The sequence below is a fragment of the Lolium perenne genome, chromosome 1 (assembly GCF_019359855.2).
Source record: "Lolium perenne isolate Kyuss_39 chromosome 1, Kyuss_2.0, whole genome shotgun sequence".
Taxonomy (NCBI): domain Eukaryota; kingdom Viridiplantae; phylum Streptophyta; class Magnoliopsida; order Poales; family Poaceae; genus Lolium; species Lolium perenne.
In genome coordinates this window covers 216,065,650-216,082,042 of record NC_067244.2, presented here as the reverse complement: position 1 = coordinate 216,082,042, position 16,393 = coordinate 216,065,650, and the positions used below count along the sequence as shown (strand labels likewise).

The window sequence follows — 16,393 nt, the reverse complement described above, 5'->3', positions numbered from 1 at the left end:
AAGAAATGGCACTAGTGTTAAAAAAATGCAGTACTAGTACTAAAATAATTAAATCTTCTAGCATTATTAAATCATGTGTTATTATTTTATAGTGTTATGAAACAATAATTGGGTGTTGAGTTCATGTGCAATCTTACTTTTCTATTTTCCAGTGTTAGGAAAGATGGCATTTTGTGCTAAATCAATTGCATAATGTAAGTTGATTTTCTACATGTTTTTGTACCGTGGAGGAAAATGAAGACTTGTTTTCAATTTAGCTAGACCATAATAAATTTTTCTATGGACCAAAAAAAATGGGTGAACAGTCAAGCAAACGGTTCAATTTATAATCCAAAAGTTTTTATAATTTTTCTTGCATAATCTTACACTAGAAATATCCCTGTTAAGTAGATATTTGTTAGGACATATCCACTAAATATAGGTACCAAAATATTAAAGATGTTTATATAAACATTAAGGCAGATGCAAAAAAACAAGGATGCGTACAATTTGATTTTTTCAATGTTTGTACATTGCATAGTAAGAAAGATTTCATACAAAATAAATATTTTTAGCCCAAGGCAAGAAGAATAGTTAATGTACATTGCAATACAAAGAACGATAGAATTTGATTATACTACATCTATGTAATGACGAAGGTAATATGACTGTAGTATAACAAATGTACATATTAGTTGTGTAAATCGAAAGGCAAGAGGAATAATTAATGTACATATTAGTAAGTGTTTATATTAGATTAAGTATGCTACCTATTTTACGACGTAGGTATGATTATTATGACTATATACTATAATAAAATAAATTATGGAAGAGTATAAAAGTTTAGTGTGAATTGTATTTATTAAATTTGCCTCCTAGTCCAAAATTTATTTGGACCGGGCGTGAACAGATGCAAAAAACTTCCAATTAAACTTCATCGGAACAACTCTTGCCAAGATAAAGTATCAAGCATGCAAAGACAAAACGATCGATGACAATAGATCGTAGGATGGAAAGTGGATACATAGTTGGGTATCATACCCCCTCAACATTCCTTGGCGTTCCTTCTGGTAGCCGACTCATTGGCAGTTGCTCAGAGACGACACCGCTATTTGTGTCAACTAATGGTCATCTAGAGCTACCAAGTGTTTGCTCATAGGTATACACTTCATTGCTCATAGGTATACACTTCTAGTTGGGACTGATGCCAAAGAAGTCGTTTTGGGGACTGTTGAGGATTCTAAGATTGCAGTTGTAACAGATAGATCATTACTGCTATCATGAGAAATAGTTCCGGGAGCTTGGTTCCTTGTTTAATTCTTCAACTTTTGGCTCAGCTTGATTTGATTATAGATCTTCCACCAAGGAAACCCTAGAAAAGGTTCTGGCTCATGAAGTGCCCAACATGTTTGTTTAATTCTTCAACTTTTGGATAAACATGGCCACCAATATCGTCTTTCTAAATGGTGCAGTCTACTTACTTGATGATCAGTAAAGGCTTCTCGAGCGGAATTCCTCACATTTTCCGTTACCATGGCTCGGCTTGATTTGGTTATAGATCTTCCACCAAGAAAACCCTAGAAAAGGCTCTGTCTCATGAAGTGCCCAACATGTGCAAGTGTGGTGTGTATATGTTACATAGAAATGGATACATATGAATTCATTGCCTTTGACCTAAATACCTGATCAAGCAAGATGGTGCTTGGGTCTTGATACAGAAAGATCATTTCAGAGACATGGTTGTATTTATCAATTGGGGATCAAACTTTCTTGGTTTTGCTCACACAAATCCCCAAAGATAGAGCCTACGAAGGAATTATGTGTACCCGTTTCACCGAAGTATGTCTTGTGAGCTCAACCAAGCTTATGTAGGCATGATAATGTGGCAGGAATGATGAGATGGCAATTCCTGTATGGATGCTAGTTGGTAAATAAGATGTATGGCCCCTTAAAGTTTTACCCCCCTTAGTTCAACATAATATCGCTCATGGGGTTAAGTAAACGTATACATGAAGAAAATAGTTCAGAATGGCACTGCCTAATCTGTGTACTATACCGTTGTAAAGAACTGTTCAGACGAGTACCTATCTGAACTGCAGGTGGGATGCCGCTATTGGTCCTGAAATATCTCTCTCTCTCTCTCCCCTCTCTCTATCTCTATATCTCTATATCTCTCTCTCTTTTTGCTTTTGATATCGTAGAGTGGGGTTGGGTTACGGGTAGGGTAGCAAGCGGTGCCCGCAATCCGTCCCGCAAAATTAAACCAATGCAAAAATGTGAACCAAAGTTAGGGAATTAAATCTTGATTAATAGCTACGGGGACTTGAGCGACAGTCGGGGTAGAGGCATATGGGAGACCTTTTTTCTTTTTCTTTTCTCATGTTGGTTCCTTATTTTTCTCATCCAACCGAACTAAATCGATTCCAATTGATTTCGACCACATCCAGTAAGTTGTAGCTTTGTGTGCGTGGCATTCCAATCGATTTTGACAGAGCAATTTTGTAGTAGCCTTGCGTGCATGGTTGTAGCTTTCAATCGATTTTGTAGTAACCTAGTTTATTCTACAAATCATATGATTGCAGTTTCAAATAATACCTTGCGAGGTACATTTTTTTAAAGTATAATTTCATATTTGTGTGATGATTTTGCAAAGTTAAAAATTTATTTATTGTCGATATGTTTGTGGTGATTTTGCAAGGTTAAAATTTGATATGTTGAGATATGTGTGGGGTAGTGACGGACATATGTAGGGGCAAAACAATGACATGGCCCACTTAATTTCGGAGCAAATTACAAAAGCCTGGCCCGCTAAAGGTTTGATCCACCCTATTTTATTAGATTTTCCTCTATAGTCCCATTATTTGTGTGGTGACCTATGTTATTACATCAGCAGCCCGCGTCGTAACATACATCATCTGAAAACCCAACAAGTACGCAGATGATATAAAACACTCATATTGATGATGCATAAGTTTGCATCACCTATTATATAAGCTCTAATATACATTAATTTGTCAAAGATGCTCTTAGGATGAACGAAAATGAAGAGCAATTATTCATTTTAAGGGTACCACGAAACACCTCCCTTCGGCGTCGCCGCTGATCTGCCTCGCTTTTATGGTCTTCGGGCCATGAAGGCGGGGTGCTGGTTCTAGGGTTAAGGTTGTCTAATAAAGTCTCTCTAGCTTCAACCCTATTTCAGCGGCGACGTCAAGAACCTTGTGGGAGTGGTATAGTTCTAGAGGCTTTCTTCTAGCCATCGGAATCTCCGAATCGTTAATGAGTTTTATCGATGGTTATTTTTTCTTCATCTCCGGGATGAATGTGATCTTGTTGACCCGTTTGGTGACTTTGCGTCCACAACTAATAACGCCAGGCCGGTTTAGAGAGGAGCGACAACGATGGTGTGCCGTTGACAGGGGCTGAAATTTGAGGATGGAGATCATCTTAATAATTTATTTTTAATTTATTTAATGCCGCGCTTTATATTGTTCGATGTTTCTGTAGTGTCCTTTTCGTAAAAGAATTAAAGAAAAAAAGATAATAGACCATACGGTGCTATCTTGACCCGCGGTTACATCACTGGTCCAACGGCATCCCAGTACATCGCATCCTACGGCGCACACCAGCCGACCAACCAAAAACCTCTTTTAAATCCCGCCCCTTGACCCAAACTCGGAGGGGCATCGCGCCCCAACCCTCGCCGCCGCCGCCGCCGCCGCCTCCGCCTCCGCCTCCGCCTCCGCTATTCCCCTTTCCCCCTCAGGCCCATCACCGATGGGAATGGTCGCCGCCGCCGCCCCCTCAACCTCGCGCCTGCTCTACCACCACCACCACGCAACCGGCTCCAGGCGCCATCAGCTGCAACAGCGACTTAGGTACTCCCCCAATCCGTCCCATCTCGCTCTGCGCCGCCGCCGCCTTTCGCCGGCCGGGGCGCTCTTTCCCGACCGCATCACCCCGTTCTCATACAACGCGGATGACGAATCCGACGACCACCCCCGCGAGGAGTGCGGCCTGGTGGGGGTCGTGGGCGACCCGGACGCGGCCTCGCTCTGCTACCTGGGCCTGCAGAAGCTGCAGCACCGCGGGGAGGAGGGGGCCGGGATCGTCTCCGTCGGCGCAGACGGTAAGCTCAACTCGGTAACCGGGCTGGGCCTCGTCGCCGACGTCTTCAGCGACCCATCCAGGCTCGCCTCCCTCGCCGGGCCCGCCGCAATCGGGCACGTCCGCTACTCCACGGCCGGCGCCGTCGCCTCCCTCCGCAACGTGCAGCCGTTCCTGGCCGGGTACAGGTTCGGGCAGGTGGCCGTGGCGCACAACGGGAACCTCGTCAACTACCAGGCGCTGCGGAGCAAGCTGGAGGCGCGGGGCTCCATCTTCAACACCACCTCCGACACGGAGGTGGTCCTCCACCTCCTCTCCACCTCGCTCGCGCGCCCGCTGCTCGCGCGCATCTGCGACGCCTGCGAGCGCCTCGCGGGCGCCTACTCGCTGCTCTTCCTCACCGCCGACAAGATGTTCGCCGTGCGCGACCCGCACGGCTTCCGCCCGCTGGTCCTCGGCCGCCGCGGCCGCGACGGCGCCGTCGTCTTCGCGTCCGAGACCTGCGCGCTCGACCTCATCGACGCCGCCTACGAGCGCGAGGTGGAGCCCGGGGAGGTGGTCATGGTCGACCGCCGCGACATGTCCGTCTCCTCGGCCTGCCTCGTCGCGCGCGTGCCCCGCCGCGCCTGCGTCTTCGAGCACATCTACTTCTCGCTACCCAACTCGGTCGTCTTCTCGCACGACGTCCACGAGCGCCGCACCGCCTTCGGCCGCGCCCTCGCCGAGGAGTCCCCCGCGCTCGGCGCAGACGTGGTCATCCCGGTGCCCGACTCCGGCTTCTACGCCGCGCTCGGGTTCTCGCGTGAGTCCGGGCTGGAGTTCCAGCAGGGCCTGATCCGGTGGCACTACAGCGGCCGCAGCTTCATCCAGCCCACGCAGGCGGTCCGGGACCTGGCCGTGAAGCTCAAGCTGGCCCCTGTGCACGGCGTGATCCGAGGCAAGAGCGTCGTGGTGGTGGACGACTCCCTGGTGCGCGGCACCACGTCCAGCAAGATCGTGCGGCTGCTGCGCGACGCCGGCGCGCGCGAGGTGCACATGCGCATCGCCAGCCCGCCCGTCGTGGGCTCCTGCCTCTACGGCATCGACACGCCCAGCGACGGGGAGCTCATCTCCAACCAGATGGATCTGGAGGGCGTGCGCCAGCTCATCGGCAGCGACTCCCTCGCCTTCCTCTCGCTCGACAAGCTGCACAGCATCTACGGCGAGGAGGCAGGGGACTACTGCGACGCCTGCTTCTCCCGCAACTACCCCGTGCTGCCGACACTGCCCGAGCCGGCCGTCGAATTCGATGAGGAAGATTGACTGGCGAGCAGGTGAGCACTCCTCTGCACAGCTCCTCTGCATCAGTTGTAACGTTATTCTGCTATATCAGGTTCAGTTTTAGCTGGGCTTGAGAAATATTTTAGATCATCAGGGGTGTGGCTGTTCCTAAGGCTGCAACATCATTTGGTCATGAATTCTGTCCCTCAGCTATCGATGTAAGTTAAGTTGCTGCAATTGTTGACACCGATAGAGCTTGCTTAGTGCTACTGACAAAAACCCGGGAAAGCTTGAACTCTGTCTGTAGGACTGGCCAAGTTTGCCATCATTGAAACAAACTGTTAGTTGAATGTCTGAATCCACTTTGTGAAACACCAAATTAAGTCCATTTGGTTAACCAAGCAAGCACGTGGAACACTTTCTAAGATTTGCATCATACCTTTCAGAGGTTTGCGAAGGCTGCTAACCAGGAATATTCAGGTAACACTTTAAAGTGGGGAGTTGGTGCTAAAACCCAATGATCAAGAGCACAAATCTATCTTCTTCACTACTTTGCAAGTTATGTGCCCATGTTCTCAGACTGGCTTGTTTGAAGAAGAGCAATACCGTATCCAAATGTATCTGTGCTTCACTAGTTTATATGCATGTTACTCATCCTCTTGAGTCAAGTCTATATCCTTTCTTCACTAAAAAAAAGTTTATTTCCTTTCTTGGGGTGATATCTTTATGTATCCATGCTCTCAGACTGGTTTGCCTGAAGAAGAACAACGTTCGTGTCCAAATGTGTCTCTGCTTCATTGTAAGGTCATAGCAATAGTAAAAGTACAGTTTTGCTAATTCGCAGCTAGCTGTTTTCTAATTCGCTTCATGTATCTGGGGAGGGGAGAATTCGTTGTGAGGTGCTGTGGTAGACCTCGTGACCAGTACTGATTGTGCTGTGCTGCTCCATGAAACCCCATCCTTGTCATGATTTCTGATGTTTGTATTGATTACTGAACAAACTTGCCATGCTTTTCTTGTCATGACTTAGTGAGTGTTGATTCAGATGGATGAGAGGTTTCTAATACTTGACGTGCTTTCGTATCTGAGGAGTTGCTTCAGTTTGTTTTATACATTTCATGTATTACACGTGTTGTTGTTTCTGAGTTCAGTTGCCATCACCCAGAATATCCAGTCTTGTATGATGAGGTTCTTATTTTCATTGTTCTCTTCTTAGTTGGATTAAGAGATATGAATGAAAACCTTTTTATTTAGATCTAAGATGATTTTTATTGACAAACTATTCAACCTATTTGTGCCACTCACGTGAGAAAGAAGACCCTACAGCAGATTGGTGTATTATTTAGGAAGAAGGTTGCTCCAAAGGAGTTTTGTTGAAGGTAGTTGTTTATGATCAGTTTTCATGAAAATGAGAACTCAGAGATGGGTTGTCAAATGTGTCACTTCCTTAATGAATTCATTTGAACTTATTTAGTTGGGCCCTATGTCAGTTAATGTATAGCAGAAAAAAAAGGTTTGTGTATCCCTGGAAAAAAGATTAACTGTTGTAGATGCGCCTTCATTTATTTCTCTTAGTTAGTATCTTCTGGTTCTGAGTTTAGGTGTTGAATCAAATCTAAGTAACATTCATCTTTTGAGCTGGACTATGCAGTGGACAGTGGTCATTATTTCAATTTTCCCTTTTTATACAGTAACTCATCTTTTGTACCATCCATTTTATCCTTGCTATAAGGAAATGACAAAAAAATTGTAGTTGAGCGCTTGAGCATATGCAAAAACATACTACTAGTGGACTTTACCCATGGCTAGAACATGAGAATTACTTTTCTTCTCATCGTTGTTGTGCCTTCGCCCCCATGCTCGGATGCTCCTCTCTCTGGATTTCTTTTTGAACAACAATACAATGGCACTTTTAATCAGATTTAGCACACAACATTCTGTTATATACAATTTATAGTAACATACTAGTCGAACATGGAGAGGGCTCATGTACTGATCACTCACCCCTCTGGAGCCAATTTTTTGCTAAGGTGTCTCATGCGGTTTTTAAAGCAATGACCGTGTGGTAGGAAAGTGAAACTGAAGAGAGTCTCTTAGCTTTGTCTGAATGTCGGTCAATAATGTTGTCCTAGTTTCTATCTCTTTTATCATAATTCTCATTGGGGGTATCTCTTTTTATCTACCTTTGTCTGTCCATTGTTCATAACACCTAAGCCATATTCATTTAGTTTCTTATTTCTTGGTCTTTTTAATTTCTTTGTGCTTCTTGTCTTCAGTCTTAGGCTAGTCTCGGCCTTAGTCTTTTCTACGTCTTTCATCTGTCCTACGGCTTCTGTTTGTTCATTTATTTGTTTCTGTATTTTTACTTTGGCATTCACTTTAGCATCTTTCTTCAGTATTGGTTTCTTCATTTTTTTTTCTTCAGCTTAGTGTTCCTTCAGTCATCAATTTTGTTTCAGTATTTTTTCCTCTTTTCTTCAGTTTATGTTTTTAGTTGTTCATTTTTTTTTGTCATTCCCCGGTTCAGTATTCTCTACATTCTCTTCACTTCCATTTTTTTCTTTCTTTAGTCTTCATTTTCTCCTTTGTCAGTTGGTCATTTCTTTTTTTCTTTTTTCTTTCTTCTTGGTGTACTATCTCAATGTATCTGATCTCATTTTCTTCCTTTAGTATCATTCTTTCTTCACTCTCTGTTTCTTCTTTCTATAGTCTCCCTTATCTCTTATGTCAGTCCTAAATCTTTATTTGTTAGTCTCTTTCTCCAGTTTCGATTTTCGTTTTGTCATTCTTTGTTTCTCATCTTAAATCTTCCATTCTTCAGAAGCTCTTTTATTTAATCTTCACTCTTTTTGTCAGAATATCATTAATTTTCAGTTTCGCGCTTTGCTTTCTACTTCTTCAGGTCTCCAAATCAGAACTTAATTTCTAATTTTTGTTCTTTTTCTTCAGTTTTGATTCTCTGAACTTGTCTCATTCTTGCATTCTCCCTCCTGTCATTCTCTTATTTTTTCTGTGTGTAAATACAAAGTATTTCCTATTTTTCCTAAAAGTTATTTTTTATTTGTTTATGTAATTTTATTTTGTCATTTGTAGGGTTTTCATTAATTTCGTCTCATATTTTCATTAAATTTCAGAATTCTCGTCTTTTTTTTCAAAACTTGTTTCTCCTCACTTCTTCACATCTTTTTTAGTTGGGCTTGAGAAATATTTAGATCATCAGGGAGCCAGTTCCATGTGGAAATTTGGTTAGGTTTGCAAATTCTGTGTGCCTGTATCTAAGGCAGCAACATCATTTGGTCATGAATTCATCAATAGCTCAGGGATTGAACCTCTGTAGGATTGGCCAAGCTTGAATTCTTTCTCTGAGCTATTGATGTAAGTTAAGTTTCTGCAATTGTTGACACCGATTGAGCTTGCTGAGTGCTCCTGACAAAAACCTGTGAAAGCGGAAACTCTAGTCTGTAGGACTGGCCAAGATGGCCAAGTTTGGCATCATTGAAACAAACTGTTAGTTGAATGTCTAAATCCACTTTGTGAAACGTCAAATTAAGTCCATTTAATTTACCAAGCAAGCACGTGGAACGCTTTCTAAGTTTTGCATCAAATCTTTCAGAAGTTTGCCAAGGCTGCTAACTAGGAATATTCAGGTAACACTTTGAAGTGGGAAGTTGGTGAAAACCTAATGATCAAGAGCACAAATCTATCTTCTTCACTACTACTTTGCAAGTTATGTGCCCATGTTCTCAGACTGGCTTGTTTGAAGAAGAGCAATACCGAGTCCAAATGTATCTGTGCTTCACTAGTTTATATGCATGTTACCATCCTCTCGAGTCAAGTTTATATTCTTCGCTAAAATAAAGTTTATATTCTTTCTCGGGGTAACATCTTTATGTGTCCATGCTCTCAGACTGGTTTGTCTGAAGAAGAACAATGTTCACGTCCAAATGCGTCTCTGCTTCAGTGTAGCAATAGTACATTTGGACACATCTCCACAGCTCCTCTGCATCAGTTGTAACGTTATTCTGCTATGCCAGGTTCAGTTTTAGCTGGGCTTGCCAAATAGTTTAGATCATCAGGGAGCCAGTTCCATGTTGAAATCTGGTTAGGTTTGCGAATTCTGTGTGCCTGTATCTAAGGCTGCAACATCATTTGGTCATGAATTCTATCAATGAGCTATTGATGTAAAAGTTAAGTTGCTGCTATGGTTGACACCGATAGAGTGTTACTGGAAAAAAAACCCGGGCAAGCTTGAATGTCTGTAGGACAGGCGAAGATGGCCAAGTTATTGAAACAATACTGGTAGTTGAATGTCTGAATCCACTTTCTTAAACACCAACTTATATCCATTTAATTTGCCAAGCAAGCACGTGGCACACACTAAGATTTGCATCAAACCTTTCTGAAGGTTGCAAAGCCTGCTAACCAGGAATATTCAGGTACCACTTTAAAGTGGGTTAAACCCAATGATCAAGAGCATGAATCTATCTTCTTCACTATGCGATTATAAGTTATGTGCCCATGTTCTAAGACTCTTGTTTGAAGAATAGCAATACCGTGTCGAAATGTATCTGTGCTTCACTAGTTTATATGCATGTTAGTATGTTACCATCCTCTTGAGTCAAGTTTATATCTTTTCTTCCCTAAAAAGAAGTCTATATCCATATCTTTATGTGTCCATGCTATCAGACTGGTTTGTCTGAAGAAGAATAACGTTCTGTCCAAATGTGTCTCTGCTTCAGTGTAAGGTCATAGCAATAGTGAAAGTAAACCGAAGCATTTGTTCCCTGAAGAATCAGAAAATGAATAATGGAATTGGCAGCATACAACTTGCTATACATGATTCGTCGACCAAAGTATCAATGAACATTGGCAGTCTATCTTTTGTATGCGTACGACGCTGAGAAGTACAGGAAAGCAAGAAGCTCCAGCGCGGTGAGGGCAGCAATAAGCAGATAGAAGTAGTCGAGATGACCCTGGTTGAGGTTGTTGGCGAGCCAGCTCGTTCCGCCGCCCTTCTTCGTCAAGCCGTCGACGGCCCAAATGAGGAAGCTACTCATGAAGCTGCCGACGCCGAGGACGCTCAGGTAGAGCGCGAGGCCGAGGCTCTTGAACGCGCTGGGCATCTGATCGTAGAAGAACTCCTGCATGCCGACCATGGTGAACACGTCCGCCGCGCCGATGAGCACATACTGCGGCATGATCCACCACAGGCTCATGGGGACTGTCGCATCGGGCTGATCCACCACGCCGGCTTCCAGCGCCGTGTTGAGCCGCCTCATCTCCACCAGCGCGGCGATCACCAGTGCGGCCACGGCCAGAGCCATGCCCGTGCCGATCCGCTGGAGCATTGAGATACCTAAGGGGACGCCGGAGACCCTGCGCGCTACGGGCACCAGGATGCGGTCGTACAAGACGACAGAAATGATCATGCTGGTGCCACTGAAGCACTGCAGCGCCGCGGGCGGTATCTGGAAACCAGATGATCCGACCCTTCGGTCGAGCGTCGCTGCCTGCTTCGTGAACAACGTCGGCGGCTGCGCAAACACCACGCCGTAGAGTAGGCACGTTGCCCATATCGGGAACAGCCTCGCCATGCTCCTCACCTCCTCCACCATCACATCATTATCCTTTCTCTCGCCATGCTCTGCCAAGGAGCCACTTTCTGGCGATCTCTTCCTGGCTGCGTTGAGGGCCTCGGTGACATGGGACAGCACGATGGCACCATTGCTGTCGCCTGAGTCGTAGAACCGGTAAGTTTTGGTACCAAGGAGGAAGACGATGAGCGCTAGCATCATGATTATGCAGGGCACCCCGAAGCCGATGGCCCAACTGACGTTGTCCTGTACGTAGCTCATGAGGGCGATGGCCACCGTCGCGCTGCCGCAGATCCCGAAGTACCACCAGTTGAAGAAGGAGCCCCGGGACAAGGACTCAGCTGGGTCTGTGGCGTCGAACTGGTCTGCGCCGAAGGCCTGCACGCAGGGCTTGTGTCCGCTCTGCGCAATGGCCACCAGGTAGAGCGAGACGTAGAAGAAGGCCGTCTGGAACGAGGAAGGAGAGCATTCTCCCTGGCCGTTAGCCGAGACGTTGCATTGTTGGCCTTCAGGTGATGCGAACATGGATGAGAGCGCCAGCATCCCCAGACCCTGCAGATTTGTCACTTTGTTAGCTTGGATCTCAATATCAGAAGTTCAAAAATAGAAACCCTTGGTTTAAATGTTAAAGCGTTAGGCACAGATGCCAAATTGAAGTGCAAAATACATGAGTTTTGCACGAGCTAATACAATTTCTCAAAAATCCTGACCAAAATTTCAGGCCTTTACAGTTGCAGTTTCAACTCTCAAGTGTAGCCTACAAGCTTTGTTGGGGAACAGAAAAGTTGAGGTGAGTATGTGTACGTCCACGTTACAACCAGTGTTTCTAAAAAAATAAAGCTGATTATTTCATTTTCGAAAACCGGTCTGCTCATTTATGAGCACATGCCACAGCAATGGCTAAAGCACTATTCCCTCCGTCCCAAAATGTAAGGTGCCTAAAGATTAGTCAAAAGTCAATGTTTTTTATGTTTGACTAAATTTATATACAAAAATATAAATATTTACAGTACTGAATCAACATGAATAGATTCACCATAAAGTATATTTTCTTAATATGTTCATTCGATATTGTAGATGTAAATATATTTTTCAAAATATTTGAAAATTAGTAAAGTTTGATTTTTAACCGATCCTTAGACGGCTTACATTTTGGGACGGAGGGGATACTTGGTTGCCATTGCTTCTCCTCGAAATAGGCTTTCGCCCCGCTTTATAAATAAAGCCACACACGGCCAAACCGATACAAGGTAGAGAGGGAAACCTCTTACAAAGCAGACCACAAAAATAAAATGAAAGTACAGGAGATGCCACACCCTCCACAATACAACCGAAACAACCGACTAAAGTTGAGACCCCGCCTCCTTGTGAAGCCACCAGACATCGTCGTCTCGTACCACCAAGTTTTTGCTGGGAAGGGCCGCCTGCCCTCCCGCTCCGGGCCGTGGAGCGCCGATCCTGCCAGTAGCCAACAAGTACCGAGAACGAAGACCACAATGTCACGTGTAAAAGATAGGAGGCCGCCGAGTCCACCCTATGTCGGGACGGAGAGCACCAAAAGAGGATCTGAGCATGCCCGCCGGTGACGACGAAGGCAAGCCGAAGATACCCAAACTCCACGACGACGCCCCCAAGAGGGTGACGACGCTAGGCGCCGCCGCCGTCGAGACCGAGAACGGTCAAAGGTTTTCACCCGGAGCTCTAGCGTGGGGGAGCGACCACAACGGTGCCCCCAAGAGGGACACGACACCCACAGGCGCCGTCACCGTTGGCGCAAAAGCGCTGGGCTTTCGCCCGAAATCAACTCCCACCACACCAACGGAACCAAGGGCAGCCCGCCGACACCAAACAAAGCCTCCGAGACATGGTCTGGGAGCCGCCACTGCCGAAGCAGCACCAACGCCCGGAAACCCCGCCGCCCACTCCACGCCATCCCCATGACCTAGGAGTAAAGCCACCACCACCGCTACGTCGCCCGCCGAAGAGCCGACCGTGCAGTTTCCAGGGCCGCCGCCCCGGCATCCAAGCTCATCCCATCCGTCGGCAGCAACCTCCAGCCAGACCAGTAGTGAGGGCAAGAGCGGCAGTGACCGGACAGGGAACAGAGAGCATCCAACCCGGCATGCAGTGGCTGCCAACCGAAGGCCCGCCTGGCCCCGGTATGGCCTCCGGTCGCGCGGCAGTCGGAGGAGAGGCACTGCCACCTCCCAGACTCCCGGCGCCACCGCGAGATGCCGACCGGCGCACACAGCAGGGGCCCGCGAGGCCCAGATCGGGCCCAGATCTTGCCCGCCTGGCCCAGATCGGGCCCAAATCTCACCTGCGTCATCCTACTGCTGCACCGCGCCGCCGGAGGTCGCCGCCCTCCCAACCAGACCCTGCAGCTCCGCCACCCTTGCTGCTAGGCCGACCCCCGCCGCCAGAGAATGGGGCCGAGCCCGCGCCGCTCGAGGAAAGCCACCGCCGCCGCGGCTGCAGCCGGCAGCACGCCCTCCCGAGCACGCCCGCCCGAGCACGAGGTCACCACGCCGCCGGAGATCCGGCCGCGCCGCCGCGCCTCGCCAAGCACGCCGCCCTCGACGGCCGCCACGACCCGTGCCGTTTCTCCGCGCGAGGGGGAAGGAGAGCCCCGCCGCCGCCAGCGCCCAGGCTTTGCCCGGCGACGCCGTCCGGCGGCGACGAGGAGAGGGGAGGGGAGGAGGGAGGGGGCTGGAGGTGGGGGAGGTTAGGGTTCCCTCCCCGTCGCCCACGGGAGCGACGCAGGAGGGCACGGTTCCAATGTGTAATCTCCACAATGTTTTCAGCGGTTCAAAACTTGAATGTCATTCAGTCAACGAAATTATTCTAAGGCTACCTGCGTCTGCACTATATCAGATTAATATTGCTACACATGGTTCCATGTGCCACCCATGCGAAATTTCTTAAACCTCTACTAGTATAAACTAAGGTAAGCTCAAAAAAAAAAAACTAGTATAAACTAAGGAAATGATTGAATCTGTAAAAATAAAACTGCTGGTCGACAGTGAAATGAATGGATTGGAGGGAGGAAAAAATCTAGCTGCTAGGCTCACCGCGATGTAGAGCAGGGAGGAGACGACGATGGTGCGGTAGCGTCCCAGCCAGGAGTCGGCGACGGCAGCGCCGAGCAGCGGCAGCATCGAGGCGGCGCCCGACCAGGCGTTCACGCCGGCGGCAGCGGCGGCCGTGCTCTGGCCGAGCGGGCCGGTGAGGTAGCTGATGAGGTTGCCGGAGATGCCGTAGTAGGCAAACCGCTCCGCCACCTCCACCCCTTGTGAATTTGTGATCGCACAAAACGAATTGGCGAACAGAGTGAGAGCAAGCAATTAAGCTAGGAGAGGGCAAGCAGGAACGCGAGATCGTGGCCGGCTTACAGATAATGAAGAGAGCGGACTTCCAGCCGCCGGTGGCGGGGCGGTATCGGTGACCGGCGCGGGGGAGGAGGGTTTCGAATTCCGACGCCATGGCTGGCTGTGCGCTGTGCGGGCTGCCGATATTCGGTGGCTGAGCAGGTGCTGGTGACTTCAATTCCACGAGGAGGCGTCCTATCGTATACTGATTGGCGGTTGCCGATTCTCGCATTAAATGGGCTTTCAGGTTTATGAATGTTTTTTTCCCTGACGAGGTAAATCCATTTTCTACCATATCAAAAAATGTTACAAAAAAAAAAAACAAAGAAACCGCACATTTGAACTACTCCTTCTGCTTCACCAAAAATATCTCAACTGACAAAGTTGAGACACTTTTGTTGGGATGGATTGAATACAAGGTTTGATTAGCTTTTATGTTTAGAGTTTACATGTTTGTCATACATTAGTTCATATGGTAGATCATAAGGTATTTTTTTGAACTTCACATAATAATTTACCCTTGATCCATAATAAGTGCTAGACTTTAGTTCAAATTTAAATTAAAGCCTCGACACTTATTATGAAATATGAATTGGAGGAAGTGCGGAAATACTTCTTTGCTCATGCTACTAGGAGGGGATGACATCTACATCGTCGGCATCTTCAAGTTTTGCAATATATTTATAACTTCGAAATGTAAAAAAGTGTTTCTGTCTCATTTCAGGATTTGTATATTTCACCATGTATTGCTTGCATTCATTGGCCGACGGATCCCGTGTAGGCATAGAGGTCAACATAGTCAATACATCAAGTTAGCAAGACCCTCACAGGTAAGCCTTTAACAATGGAGATTTTCTTAGCATATTTTTATCGGAGTAATTAAAACTTAAGAGATAACTACTCCTTAAATGTTATCTTAAAACTTAGGAGTACCTAATGCATTGTCTTGGAGATGTTGCATTTAATCATTTTAGGTTCATGCATATGTACTATTGGACTAGATTTTTTTTTTTTGCATATAATTGTGTGCAAAGGACGTATCTTACTTCCTAGTAGCTAAGATATAACAACCCTCTATTTCTTCCTTAAATACTGGAAAATTCAATTCGGCTCACGGGTGCATATGCTCCCTCTACCAAATAATCATATTTCGAAATATTGAAAAATTTGGAAAAAAATTTCTACATGTACATCTCTATAATATACGTGCGTTCGTCAAGTTTCGCGAAAAACCAATATTTTGTGTGATCTATATAAAAAAGAGAAAGTTTATCTTGTAAAAAGTATTATTTTTAGTACTGAATTTTGTCTTTTTACACACGTCACATGATAAGTCGATTTTTTATGAAACGACTTTGTGAGCACGTAGCACGTGAAGATGTACGTGCAAACTTTTAGTTTCAATTTTTTTAAAATTTAAAATATATGTAAGATGCATTTCAAAATATAGGAAGCATGTGTACCCATGTTTCAAAACACCGCTCCCATTCTACATCAGCAAAGTAGATAGGATATCGTACTAAAAAATTCCTGATGTAAAAGACCTTATCTGCTTCGGTGCCCGTTCCATTTGTTCAAACAGAGTGTATTTAGAGTGTATGCTCTGCACCATTAAAGAGTACATGTCATGTCTGAATAATTCAATACAAGAAAAAAACATCAACATTTATAATATTAAATGCATATAATTTAAAATATATTTTAGGGCGATTTAATATAAGGATTTTGTTGAAATTCTGTCTAAATATTTGATCAAACTTAATAAAGTTTAAGTTCAACTAGTATGGCATAATGCAACTCAATGCAAATTTAATACTTCGTGCAACTTTTTCTCTGTGTCTCAAGTCAAATATATTAAAACACAGGTTTCATTTTGTTGACATACTGTTAATTATTAGACATATTAACTACCACTTTTTTTTCGGGTACTAGGACTCAACTCAAGCATGTGGTTATGACATAAATTTGTACTCGTGACATAAATATATTAGAACACAGTTTCATTTGCGATCTCGATCGATAGTTTGATTAAATACTTGAAGGTGTTTGAATCAAATGAATGTCTCCTCTTCAGCCAAGTTGACA

General features: G+C 45.6%; 2 protein-coding genes across 3 annotated transcripts; one reads left to right on the top strand and one right to left on the bottom strand.

Annotated features, from left to right (window-relative positions):
- Positions 1 to 3,630: 3,630 nt before the first annotated feature.
- LOC127323996 (amidophosphoribosyltransferase, chloroplastic-like) lies at positions 3,631 to 6,274 on the top strand. Of its 2 annotated transcripts, none has more exons than XM_051352112.2 (2): positions 3,631 to 5,399; positions 5,827 to 6,274. In XM_051352112.2, exon 1 carries the CDS (start codon positions 3,757 to 3,759, stop codon positions 5,386 to 5,388), a length of 1,632 nt encoding a protein of 543 aa, XP_051208072.1. In that variant the 5' UTR covers positions 3,631 to 3,756; the 3' UTR covers positions 5,389 to 5,399; positions 5,827 to 6,274. The 2 variants fall into 2 exon arrangements, with proteins under 2 accessions (XP_051208072.1, XP_051208067.1); XM_051352107.2 differs by having other exon boundaries at positions 3,632 to 5,399; positions 5,793 to 6,274.
- Positions 6,275 to 10,131: 3,857 nt separating this feature from the next.
- On the bottom strand, positions 10,132 to 14,525 carry LOC127323977 (protein NRT1/ PTR FAMILY 5.10). The gene is made up of 3 exons (XM_051352090.1): positions 14,333 to 14,525; positions 14,012 to 14,229; positions 10,132 to 11,492 (listed from the first exon to the last, which is right to left on the bottom strand). The coding sequence occupies exons 1-3, from the start codon at positions 14,421 to 14,423 to the stop codon at positions 10,221 to 10,223; spliced, it is 1,581 nt and encodes a 526-aa protein (XP_051208050.1). The 5' UTR covers positions 14,424 to 14,525; the 3' UTR covers positions 10,132 to 10,220.
- Between the last annotated feature and the right edge of the window lie 1,868 nt (positions 14,526 to 16,393).